General features: G+C 37.4%; 1 protein-coding gene across 10 annotated transcripts in view; it reads right to left on the reverse strand.

The window, feature by feature from the left end:
• CDK14 (cyclin dependent kinase 14) overlaps nt 1-13318 on the reverse strand; it is a 575914-nt gene that overhangs the window by 207358 nt on the left and 355238 nt on the right. For all 10 annotated transcript variants that reach the window (XM_082692298.1, XM_082692296.1, XM_082692295.1 and 7 more), the window contains one exon: nt 9168-9261. In XM_082692298.1, the coding sequence (XP_082548424.1) occupies nt 9168-9261 (94 nt within the window). The remainder of the gene's footprint in view (nt 1-9167; nt 9262-13318) is intronic.

Consider the following 13318-nt stretch of genomic DNA (forward strand, 5'->3'; position numbering starts at 1 on the left):
TTTATGAGACACATTATACATTTATTTGGTTATTATCTACCTTTCCTCATAGGAATACAGGTTCCAAGAGAACAGGGGCTTTGTTTTTTTGCACTCCTCTCTCCCCAGAAGAGGGAAAAACATTTAACCCATGGTAACCACACAATAAATATTTGTTGATGAAATTATTACTTAATGAAAAAGTGAATATTTCATGAAAATATGAACATTTTCCATTCATAGAAAGTTTGTAACACTATAATGTAAATGCAAGAATACTCAAGGTAAAAAAAATAGTTTTTTTTCACCAAGTGAGCTAATTCAAATTTCCACATAATGACCAGCTGATATTCAAATAGAAATTTCTTTGCAAATATTAATGGGATTAGCTATTCTATAATGGCTATTTTACTGTCCTTGTTTTTTCTTATGACAAATAACCCTACCGCAGTTTGCTACCAAAATTTCATTAGTTTATTAATTAGTACAGAACTTTTATGAAGGCTTTTATGAAGTCACAGACTTTTAAGAAGGTCTACCTAATGTCCCCTATATGAATCACTCAACTGTTATTTATAATAACACCTCCATTTTCACTGGATCTCTTTATCATTTTTTCTTCCACATGGTCTTTTTTTTTTTTCCCCCTAGAACCTTGACCTGGGAGGCTCTTAATATTTCATTCGTCCAGGGGTTTTCAACTTGTCCTTCAGCAGTGAGATGCATTTCGTCCACAAAATTTTAATAAAGGCAGAGCCAGGAGTGGAGGGGCTAAAAGTATGCCTCCCTTGAGCCTATGTCTCCCTTCCCCCAAGACACTGAGGAGAATCATAAGTCCTAAGTCTCCTTTGAAAACCATGGACAGTTGGGACGCCTGGGTGGCTCAGTTGGTTGGGCAGCTGCCTTCGGCTCAGGTCATGATCCCAGCATCCTGGGATCGAGTCCCACATCGGGCTCCTTGCTCCGCGGGGAGCCTGCTTCTCCCTCTGACTCTGCCTTCCACTCTGTCTGCCTGTGCTCGCTCTAGCTCTTTGACAAATAAATAAATAAAATCTTTAAAAAAGAAAAAAGAAAACCATGGACAGTCTAAACTTTCTGATTAAACCCAGATGTATTTCCTATGTTGACTCTACCATTTCTTGGACAAGAAATCCTTCTCCTCCTCCGGCCTAAAAAAATTCAATGAACAAACAGAGTGTGCCACGTGCTGTACAGGCAGAGTGAGAAACACACTGAGGGAACACAGAAAGGAAGGACACCTAACCCCACCCACTAGCTAAACACACTAGAACTGATCTGTAATTTCCCTGGAGGGAGTGATATCTTCTCCCTCCTTACTTATCCTTTACTTCTCCCTGTTCAACCCTGAATTTCAAGTCATGCACAGATTCTCTCCTGGCTAGCTCCCGATCTCTGCCCCACCCCCCACAGACCAGGAGCGTCTGTAAGGTTTAGACAGCACTCCACTGCATTTCCCCCTCCACATTTTCACTATTCAAGAACTACCATGGTTTGGGACCCAACTTTGTCTGCTTTGGGTGAATGATCCCTTGAGCTTCATCTTGCCCCTGATTCTGTTCTGTATGATTTGTGGGCCTCCCCAGCGGGGATCCCCCTGCTGCCATATAAAGTCCAGTAACCTGAGCTGTCTTTTCTTTCCTCTCCAGGGGCACTTCTTTTCAATGTTCCCATTATTTTCGATAATCTCACAAATCATTCTGTTTCCCAAAGCTGAAACTCTGAAGTTATTTTTTATTCCTTTCTCTTCTATATCATTAGTATCCAAGACATATCACAACAGTTTTGCAATGTCTTTCTGATGTAACTTTCTGGAAGCTATTCAAATGCAGCCCAGCTGACAGTACTTTTGAGAGGAGCAGGGACTGTGTCCTACCACCACCTGTGGGCACAGTGTCAGGCACAGAATAGGTGCCTAATAATCCTTGCTGAAGGAAAAACTGAATGGGATAAAAAATATGTGATGCTTAGTGTAGCATAAAATCTGCAAGCAAATTACCTAGTGATAGGACAATGTGTTAGCACATTTGGGCACATTTAGAAGACATTACAGTATAATTAAAATAATATTTTCAAGTATATATTAATGGCTTGGAAATTGCTCCCAATTTAATGTGAAAATAAAGAGAAGCTCGATACAAAACCCTATAAATTTATTATTAACCCAACTGTGAAAACCTAGAAAATAGGAAAAAGCTTAATACTGGTTTTCTCTAAATGATGATTTTTTAATTTATTTTCATACTGCTTTTAAATTTTTCAGCCTTATTTTTTATACACTTAACATTCTGAAAAAGAATGGCCATCATATAAAGAGCTGTAGTTATTGACAAGGCTTGAAAGAAACGTGTACAAATTAGAAGAGGTATCTGTTCCAGGGTGGGAGGTATTATAATTTATCTCCCTGACATTTTCTAAAGTTGACTTTAAAAATTATTTAATGGGGCACCTGGTTGCCTCGATCACTTAAGTGTCCCGGCTTGATTTTGGCTCAGGTCATGATCTCAGGGTTGTGAGATGGAATGCCCAGTCAGGCTCCCAGCTGAGTGTGGAGCCTGCTTAGGATTCTCCCCCTCTCTTTGCCCTTTACCCCCACTCTGCAGTTTTTTAAACTGTTTAAAAAATTACCATTTAATATTTTCAACATCCTTCAACCCAGTGTGTATCGCTTAGTTCTCTATAGTTTATCAGCTGAGTTTATCATATATTAATGTAGCTGAGTTTATCATCATATATTAATCATGTATTAGTTTTGCTAAAATGCCATTTTAACATTTTTACTCTCATTAAAAGACTATATTATCTCATTACTTTATGGATAAAATAAGATTAAAAAGTCCTCAGTCTATCAGAGTTCAGGCTCGAACACCCAATCTCACCTTCCACCCATATAGGACAGACTCCTACTGTCCCTGCTTCACTTCTGTAACGTCGCCTGATGTCTCCATCTCCCTTATTCCACTTCAAGTCTTATACTCTCTTCAGTGCTTGACAAAAATTTTCTTACAAATTTTCTCTTTAAACACCCACAGACTTTACACATAATCCTGTAATATGCACTTTTAGAATTAAGAAAGGTTAGAGCTGCAAGACATTACTGAAATCATTTAGTTCTTGGGGCTAATAATATATGTTAAAAAAAAAAAAAAAAAGAAATCACTTAGTTCAACTCCTCCCTTTACAGATGCCGAAACTGCACTCCAATTAGAAAAGGTGACTTATCCAGGGGAAAACAACAATTAAGATTACAACCCAATATTTAACTCTTTGAGTTCAGTATTTTGACTACTACAGGATCTGCCATTGTTACTGGGTCTCCCTTCTGCTGACCAACTGCTCAGCAACGATTCCTGACTTTATTCTTTTTTTTTTTTTTTTAAAGATTTTATCTATTCATTTGACAGAGAGAGATCACAAGCAAGCAGAGAGGCAGGCAGAGAGAGAGGAAGGGAAGCAGGCCCCCCACTGAGCAGAGAGCCCGATGCGGGACTCGATCCCAGGACCCCGAGATCATGACCTGAGCCGAAGGCAGCGGCCTAACCCCTGAGCCACCCAGGTGCCCCCTGACTTTATTCTTAACTGCATGTCTTGTCTGCCCACCTTGTCATCAGTTTCCCCAGGGCAGACAGTATGACACACAATTCCTTTACATCCACTGTATCTAGTGCCACAAAGCGAGGACTGAAGAAGTCTGCCAGAAATGACCTCAAGCAAATCCAATAGTGGTACTGGGGACACAGTCTGTGATCTCAATATTCTACCTTAACATTCTGCCTACTATATCTAAATGGATGGTAACAACCATTAAAGATAATGACCACCAGGTTTTCTCTTACTTTCCATACGGCCATCCGAGCCAGTCATGAAACCTCAACATTATCATTTGAGCGAAAAGCCTGGAAACAGAGCAGGTTGGGGAAACAAGGACTGAACTGAATCTGAAGACCACATTTCTAGAGTTAGTCCTCTGGAAAACACAGAGGCTTAAGCAAGGATGTGACTCAAAAGCCAGGCTGACTAACAGTTTTCAAAGTTGCAAATGGCTCTTTACACACACACACACACACACACACACACACACACACACACACACACAGATTCTGAAGGACATATATTTAAGGAAGATGAACATCTGAACAACTGTACTAATCAAGTAATGTACAACAGGATAACAAACAATTGTTCAATGAAATTTCATTGCAGGCCCAAAGATCTAGAAAACAGGGAGAGGTGAGATCCTCAGGGTTATCAATAGTCAAAGGCAGAGAGAACAAGGACGGTCCCACAACTAACTGATGCCAGCTCCTCTGTCATGGCCGCTGTACATTGGGCCACCAGCCAGCCACACAAAGCCAGAAGCATCTGCCAAAGGTCTCAGGCAGCTGTGCAAGCATTCTCTGCCATTTGTGCAGCTGTCGTGAAGTGAGAGAGACGCATATTCCCAGGATTCCACCAAGTGGATTTCTTTTTCAATTCGGAACAATGTGATTAGAATACAAATTTTTGTTATTACTTCTGATTTTTGTCACTCTGAATATATATTTACCAGGATGAATACATCTCCTGCTTATTTTTGCAAATAACGAAGGTGAATAGCATACTTCATGCCACACTAAGAAAGAGGTAATGCTGGAGAAATGAATATAAATCGCTCTTCTCACCTAATAGCAGAGTTACTGCTCAGACAAGTAGGTGCCCATTCACCTGGCAATTCAAAATGTCTTGAATGTAATTTGTCAACCTTCCATCACTTTCCTTCCTTTCTTGCATAGGAATATCACAATTTCAAGGAAAATGATTTAGCAGCGAAATCTCAGATTGTAGTAGAACCAGCTCACCTAATATACATCAACACAGTTATTATGCTGCAGAAATAAGTTCGGTGAACTTAAAAATATGCACTGCTCCCTTCCACCAAAGGGAGAGAAGGAAAAAAAAGAAAGAGAAAATCTTCGAAAGAAAAATATAAGGGCTTTACTGATTGGTCTTTGTTGCCTTTTGTATTTGTTGGAAAGACTCAGTGTGTGGGAGTTAATTATATTAGTTGTCTTGGGTAACAAGCTATTAATTTTGATCTTCTAAGTTATTAACCACCTTTCTATACACAGTTCACAGGAGAATGAATGGACTTAATCCCTGTATTAAAATACAAAACAAACCAAATAATCCCATGTTTTATGACTTCTCAAAGTTGATTATCTCCTTGGCAATGCCTAACCAGAGGCCAGATACACAAATGCCACTTTAGAAGAGAGTCTCTGGCAATTTATATGAGAAGCCTGTGAAAGGGGATTTAATCACACTTTAATAGTAATTCTGATTCAGACCAGACATAAAAGGTCACTGAAGAAAAGCATTTTTTCCCAGTGATTCAACTATTCTGGATTAGTTAAATTTCTTCTTCCAGTGACCGCACAATTCCTGAGAAAGTCTACATATTTGATGGGATATAAATTTGCTTTTTGCAAATTTAAACAATTTTGTAGAGAAAATAAGACTTAAGATGATAACATTAACTGTCTTAAGGAGTCTATAGATTCCTCTCTATGTGGTCATGTCTCATTCTTCAGAGTACAACATAATACTATTTAATTCTAAAGCAGCAATTTTATATAGACAATGACCTTTATCTCCTAATTGCCAAAGAACATTTTACTTGTTAGAATCATTACACATGTTAAAAAAAAAAAATACAGTAAATGAAGAAACTATTACCATCAATCATGATATTTATCTGCATTTAAAGAGCTCTGTGCTCTAACAGGAGCAAACTGTAGTTTCACATACCAATGTCCCATGGGAAATCTGCCATCTTATTTCTTTGATTTATTAAAAGCCTAGTCATAGCTCAAAGGTCTCTGAATACCCATAAAATTAGGAAATTATTGCCATTAAAAATAATAATAATGAGAAAATTTGCAAACAGGAAGCAACCCAACAAGACAGTACCTATTGGAAATCACTGCATTATAAAAATAATATATAAAATGAAATCTTTGACTAACTCTAGTAATAAACCATACTTTTATGAAACTCATTTTTTGCTTCTATTGCTGTAGCATTTATCTCATTTATATAACCATTTCCTTTTCTTTTAAATTCATCTGGAAATAATGTATATATGAAAATATTTCTTTCTATATGATTCCCTTTTGAAGTTTTCTGATTTCAAATATAGTAAGTTAGTGATTTTAGTATAAAAATCAGTAATTTAACAAGGTTATATAAGCATTATTCAATAATTATTGCAGAGTGAACAGTTAGGTTGAAACTAAAGTTTAGGAAATTATTCTCAGAATACAATTAAAAGGTATTATTATTATTATAGTTCAGCTTCAAATAAATTAAAAGGCTAAATATTTGAAGATAGTTTTAGCATAAAAATTTTTATGATGCAAACCACAGCCCATTAAAATTCCCTCTTTTACTATTTTTTTCAGTGACATTAAAAATAATCAAGTTTTAAGAAAATAGTTCTGGAAAGTTATTTAAAATAACTGAAGGAAAATAAAAGCTTAGGTAGAAAATAGGAAGAGAAAATAGTGATAAAAACCAAATACTTATGCAAAGGACCATAAAATATTAATAAAGAAATATAATTTATTCTTAGATGGGAAAGCTCTACATATATATATATATATATATATATATATATATATATATATATATTTTTTTTTTTTTTTAATATACTTTCTTCCTAATACAGGCTCAGTGTAATCTCAATCAAATCAGTAAGAGGTTTTCTTCAGAAGAGGGTGAAGGAAATGTTTCATGACTATAGATGAAGGGATCTAAGTGTAAGAACAGTCAATAAATTTATGAAAATTAAATGTTATTGAATTAAGGACTTTGAATTCTAATAATTATTTTTAACTAAGAGGATTAGTATGCAAAGGATGTATCTAGCAGTACTTAATAATAGTTAAAGACTATAAACAAGCTATTACCATGGGCTGATTAAGCAAGTAACGTCTCATCCATGCAATGAAACACTCCTTTGTTATTAAGAACGATAAGTTTCTGGATTCATTTTTCAATGAAAGGTGTTAATTACATACTGTTAGATGAAAAAAATAAAGTTATAAAAGGTATATAAAATATGATTTGATTTTTCTTAATGTGTATAGAAATGGAGGATATATGTAAAAACATTAAATGTGGCTTTCTCTGCTTATTAGGACAAAAGGGTGATTTTTCAGCTTTTAGACACTGGAAATTTTATGTATACAGATGCCCTGTTCTTATAATCACAAGACATTTTAAACATTCAATGTGGGACTTTATGTATTAAAATAAATAAGTAAAATTAAAAGGAAAGTTGATACATACAGCTTCAGGGAGAAGAAATCAATACAGCAACACTTGGAAGAAGGTTTCTAGAATATTAGGGACTCTGCTATTTCTCCATCTGCCATGATTTACAGGGGCCCCTGGGGTGTACAGGGTACAGCTTGGAGGAATCATGTGTGCTTCGATTCCCTAGTTTCCATTGCCCACTTTTGTAATCATTTTACTGCTGATGAACACAGTAGTGAACACAATAGTGATGGGGGGTGTCTCAATTCATATCACTACACCCTCCTGGGTCCTTATATTTAATATGAAAGCTTTACACTAATGCTGCATTTGCATAACTAAAATACATGCTAATACGTAAGTTCATCTCTTGCTACGGTCCATACTAAAATTTGCCCCAGTGAGTTCATATGGGAGTCTTACTCAAGAAGGAAAAAGTATGATAATGTGATTGACCGCTATAATGCATACAGCTTGAATCCTCTCACTAAAGACCTTAATTTGTCTGGCTCTGATTCCATGTTTTAAAAAATAGGTTTATATGAATATTAGCTAATGTGGAAGTTCTACTGAACAAAAACATTCAGTATAAAATGCTTTGATAAAAATAATAACTTGTGGGATGTTAACTATGTGCCAGGCATTGTTCTAAAAGTGTTTCATGTGTATTAAGTCAATTATTCATCAAAACAACCTATGAGATGGGTGCTGTTATTAGCCTTCATTTCTCCCCAAGGAAACTACAGCTCAATTAACTAAATTCCTTGCTCAAGATGAAAGTGCAGGTGATAAATCCAGAACGTCTGGCACAAGAACACATTTTATTTTCTCTTTGTGCAGATTTTTAAAAGTTGAAATGCTTCTAATTTTAGAATAGTTTTAGACTGATAGAAAAGTCGTGAAAAACTGTGCAGAATTCCTATATACCCCTCACCAGTTTCCTCTTTAAATCTTAAATTAAATGGTATATTTGTCACAGCTAACTGTACACTGATATTTATTAACCTGCCCACTTTTACCAGATGTCACTGGTTTTCCCTAATGTCCTTTTTCTCTTCCAGGATTCCATTCAGGATACCATACTGTGTTGAATTATTGTGCTCCCTAGCCTCCTCTGGGCGATGCCAATTTCTCAGGCTTTCCTTGTTTTTGATAACTCTGACAGTTTTGAGGAGTACTAATCAGGCATTGTGTAGAATGTCCCTCAAGTTTGTGTGATGTGTTTTTATGATTAGACTAGGATTAGAGTTTTTGAAAGGAAGACCAGTGACACATTTTATCAAAAGGCAGTGACACATTTTATCAAATGTACAATTGTAAATTGTACATTTTACTGTACATTTTATAATAATGTAAAATGTACACATTTTATCAAAGTACAGGCTACCAACATGATTTATCTTTGATAATGCAAGCCTTTAACACCTGGCTGAGGTGGTTTACCTGTTCTCCATTTTAAAGCTACCCTCCATTTTCCAAACTCTGCTTGATGGAAAAAGTTACCAACTAAAGCCCACATTTAAGTGGGTGGGGATGGCAGAGAGTTAAGCTCCACCCACTTAAGGGGGTCGGGGCACCTACATAAATTGTTTGAAATTCTTCTGCCAGAGCCCTCATTTTTAACCCACTATTCTACATTGCTACCAACAATCTATCGTCTCCTACCATTTTGGCACATTATTCATGTGCAGTAGTATAAAAACACAATTCTTAACCGATTTCCTGCTTTTTCAAAGGTGCAAAAAAATATGTTAGAATTAAATGTGACAACTAATAAATTTGTTTAAAATCATTTTCCAACAGCACTGTACAATTTGTCATGAAAGGATGAATGAGAAACCAATTTTTCTCAGAAGCACTCTGTAAGAACTTACCAGAAATATTCGTTCCAGTTGATCCTGAATGTCTTTCATTCCTGGAAAAGCAGCAACTCCTTGGATCATTTCGACAAAGATGCAGCCGACTCCCCTAAAGAGAGAAGAAAGAATTGTACAAAAACTCCACTATATCCTGGAAAATTAAATCTGGAATGAGGATGTCTACTCCTATAGAGAAACAATGAATAAATGACATTCTTAATGAGTACCAAGGGCCATCCCACATATATCTAGACCCTGCTTCTTTCCTTTCCCTCTCTGTCTAGTGCCCTGAAAGGTCTCTAACAGATGCAGCTACCCTGGGCTCAGAAAACGGTGGTAGCCAATAAAATATAATGCTCACAGCTCCATCCTATTTTCAGGAAATAGTCAAGAAACTCTTTGGCCTGATCTAGAAAGCCTCCAGTCTTTTTCAAATGTTCCTTTCCAACCCCATTTCATGAATTCTTAATATATTGTCCTCTCAAGCTGTCCAGGGGTTCTCCAACCTCTCTGCATCAAAAGTACCTGAGGGGAACTTTTAAAAACTGCAAATAATCTGAACACAAACCCCAGAGATCCTATTTCAATCAGTCTAAGTTGGATCCCAGGTGTTGACTCAGGCTGCTCAGGGGATTCAGGGAAGCTATGCTGAGGACCTGAGAATCACTGGGCTAGACTGACCTGCCCACAGCATAGCCCCATACAGCTTGACTCAAATCACTTCACGACCTACAACTCCATTCTTCTTCATTTACTTGCTCTTAATATATAAATCTGACCCAACTTCTATAATCTAATTTAAATGTCATTTCTTCCACAAAGCCTTCCACGAACATTCCAACAGATAGAAGAGCTCCCTTATTGAGTTTATTTTGTTAAGTTCTCATTCAATATATAAGCCATACTATGGCCAACTTCCCCTCCTAGCTCAGCAGGCTGTGCTCAAAGTCCTTGTCTAGTAAGACAGTCCAGCTGATCAGGAGGAGCCTGGCCTCCTAGACCACAGTGGCCTGCACCCAACCCAGCGGGAACAGCCAATCCATAGTATAGGCAGAGTCAGTCAGATATATCTGCTGGGACTTCAATGAACAATCGCTTGGGAGAGAGATGGAAAGAAACTAGCATATGCCAATGGGATAAGTCATATTAATAACTAACAAGAATGGTTTTTTTGCAGATGAAGTCCCCTGAATTGACCTGGTTTCTGCCTTCCTAAGGCCTGGATATTCAGATAATCCATTGTTTTTGCTAGCACTCTCTACCTTCTAGCAATTGTCCAGGATACACACACACACACACGCACACGTGCGCGCGTGTATAAAATGGTTTTACCTTGAATGGGTTTGTTTCCTGAAAGCATTCTGATGGAATCATGAACATACTGGCATACTTCTTCAATTGCTGCACTCATATTCAACTTAGGGAGAGCAAAACCCTTGTGTCTAACTTACTTCTGATCCTTCAGAGGTTAAGGACAAGGGCCTACATCTCTGTAACTGCCCCACTTGTTATCACAGTTGTATATAAACAATGTATTGGGGGCACCTGGGTGGCTCAGTGGGTTAAGCCGCTGCCTTTGGCTCAGGTCATGATCCCAGGGTCCTGGGATCGAGCCCCGCATCGGGCTCTCTGCTCAGCGGAGAGCCTGCTTCCTCCTCTCTCTCTGCCTGCCTCTCTGCCTACTTGTGATCCCTGTCAAATAAATAAATAAAATCTTAAAAAAAAACAAAACAATGTATTGAATTAAAGAAATAATGCATTTGCAGAAATCTCTCCTCTGTTATAGCACATAATTACTATCCAAACTAAATACCAAAAGTAAACAGAATCAAAATGACTAAAAACAAATAGATGCTTATATAAAATATCATAAAAAGAGTTCCATTTAAATAAAAATTATTTTAAAATCAGTGTTCTAGGAAGATTGGGTTTAACACAAGTTGTCTTCATTTAAGATTTGAGACACAACATACACTTTGACAATCATTTTATCAGCGCACTAAAAATGCTATGATATTCTTATAAATATTGGGGCTTCAGATGCCTGGTTAGGACTAAAGCTTCAATTTGGTGTCTTTCCAAATTTTTATGTCAATAATTCTTTTTTAAGACTATTGACCTACATTTCTACTATCTTTTTTAAAAAAATTCTTTTATTTATTTGAGAGAGAGCATGAGCAGGAGGGGTAGAGGGAGAGTGAGAGATAATCACTAAGCAGACTCTGTGCTGAGCGTGGAGCCCAACAGGGAGCTCCATTTCATGACCTGAGATCACAACCCGAGACTGGGACGTGAATTGAAACCAAGTGTCGGATGCTCAACTGACCGTGCCACCCAGGAGCCCCCTATTGTCTTCTTATTTACATTTACATAAAATAGTTCAGATCTTCAACAGCTACCGACACCTTCCTTCCAACATTCAGAATATACTCTCCACTCAGTGTCATTTGGCTTTTGTCTTTCCCAGCAGAGGCTGCAGCTAGGGGTTTGGAGACCCTCAGCACAAGCCCCAGCTGCCCCCACTGGGTACGTGGCCAAGCTGGCGGGTGACGTAACCATTACACACTCACAGATACGTTGTTACCACTTCTCTTGCTTGGTCCAGATCATCTCTGTAACATGGTACTGAGAATGACTAAAAGATAAATCTATGCTGCAATTTCACTCAGTTGGGATACGATGATACAGACTTTCCATAGGCTTTCATCTGCTCGGCTGGCTAAGGGACATGGACTCTCATTTCTAATAGATGTTTCTGATGACATTATTTTCCAAAGATGTGTGAGGGCATACTAATAAAGTGGACAGAATTATACTTCAAGGGTATATAAAAGGTGATAGAATGCACAAGAAAATTAAAAAGCAGAAGTATCAAATGTATCAATATATTATAGCCTGGCAGAATACTTTATTACTGGAGTTGCCTTATTTCCACATAGCAATAAAAGCCCTTCAAATTAATACCAAGGGACTACTGCCTACTTTACTTTTTTCCCCCCCATTACCCTCTATTCCCCTGCACTCCCTCACTCTTGATAGATGAAGCTGCCTGCCCTGTGGCTCACCGAGAGAGAATTCAATCACTTAAGTTCTATACTTATGATATATAACCTTATTTCAGGAAAAGTCTCCTTTAATTTGTTGCTTCTTTTGACAATTTGAATAATTATGTCATTATCACCCACAGAGTCTAAATTTTTCAAGAATAAGAACTGGTCACAAAGCTTACAATTAGAGCTGTCGCAGGATTCAGTGTGTTCAAACTCACATAGGACTGGTTACCTGGTAAGATAATGTATGAAACATACATGCTCACGTATCCTTCAGTTTTTCTAAACTCAAAACTTCCAAATTTAATTTATGCTGCAGATGTGTGATTTCTTTACCACAGTTCAAAATAAGATTTTAAGCAGAATTGATAATTCTTTTTTTTAGAGGTTTATTTATGTATTTTACAGAGAGCGAGAGAGAGCAGGGTGTGGGGGTGGAGGGGGCAGAGGGAGAGGGAGAGAGAGAATCCCAAGTGCTTACCTGACTGAGCCACCCAGGTCCCCGGAATTGATAATTCTTTGTAATTATGATTATGGAGGGACAACGTTTTAAGGTTGAAGGTCAAACAATCGGGGTGTTCTTATTTTGAAAAAGTGCAGAAATTTGGGGCACCTGGGTGGCTCAGTCAGTTAAGCGGCTAACTCTTGACTTCGGCTCAGGTCATGAACTCAGGGTCCTGGGATTGAGCCCCGTGTCCAGCTCTGTGCTCAGCAGGGAGTCTGCTGGAGATTCTCTGCCTCCCCTCTCCTCCTGCCCCTCCTCCCTACTTGCATGCGCACTCTCTCTCTAAAATAAATAAATCTTTGGAGAAGTATACAAAATTATGAATAAAAAATTGAATACAAAAGTGAACTCTGAATGAGAAAATAAATCACAAGAAACTGCAAATTTTTAAACTAACAAATAGGACAAATAATATTAAATTCAGAAAAATAATGTAACATATTGATTAACTGACACACCTCTCTAATACTTTTCTTTCTACAATTCTGGCTGCATAATCTTTGATTACCTCTTCTGTAAGAATTCAAGAATATTTTCTACAAAGAGAATACAGAGATAACTTAGTCTTTCCTCTAGCGTAATGATGACTTTCTTTTTTGATAGTCTAATAG

The sequence above is a fragment of the Mustela nivalis genome, assembly GCF_964662115.1.
Source record: "Mustela nivalis genome assembly, chromosome: 12".
Lineage (NCBI taxonomy): Eukaryota > Metazoa > Chordata > Mammalia > Carnivora > Mustelidae > Mustela > Mustela nivalis.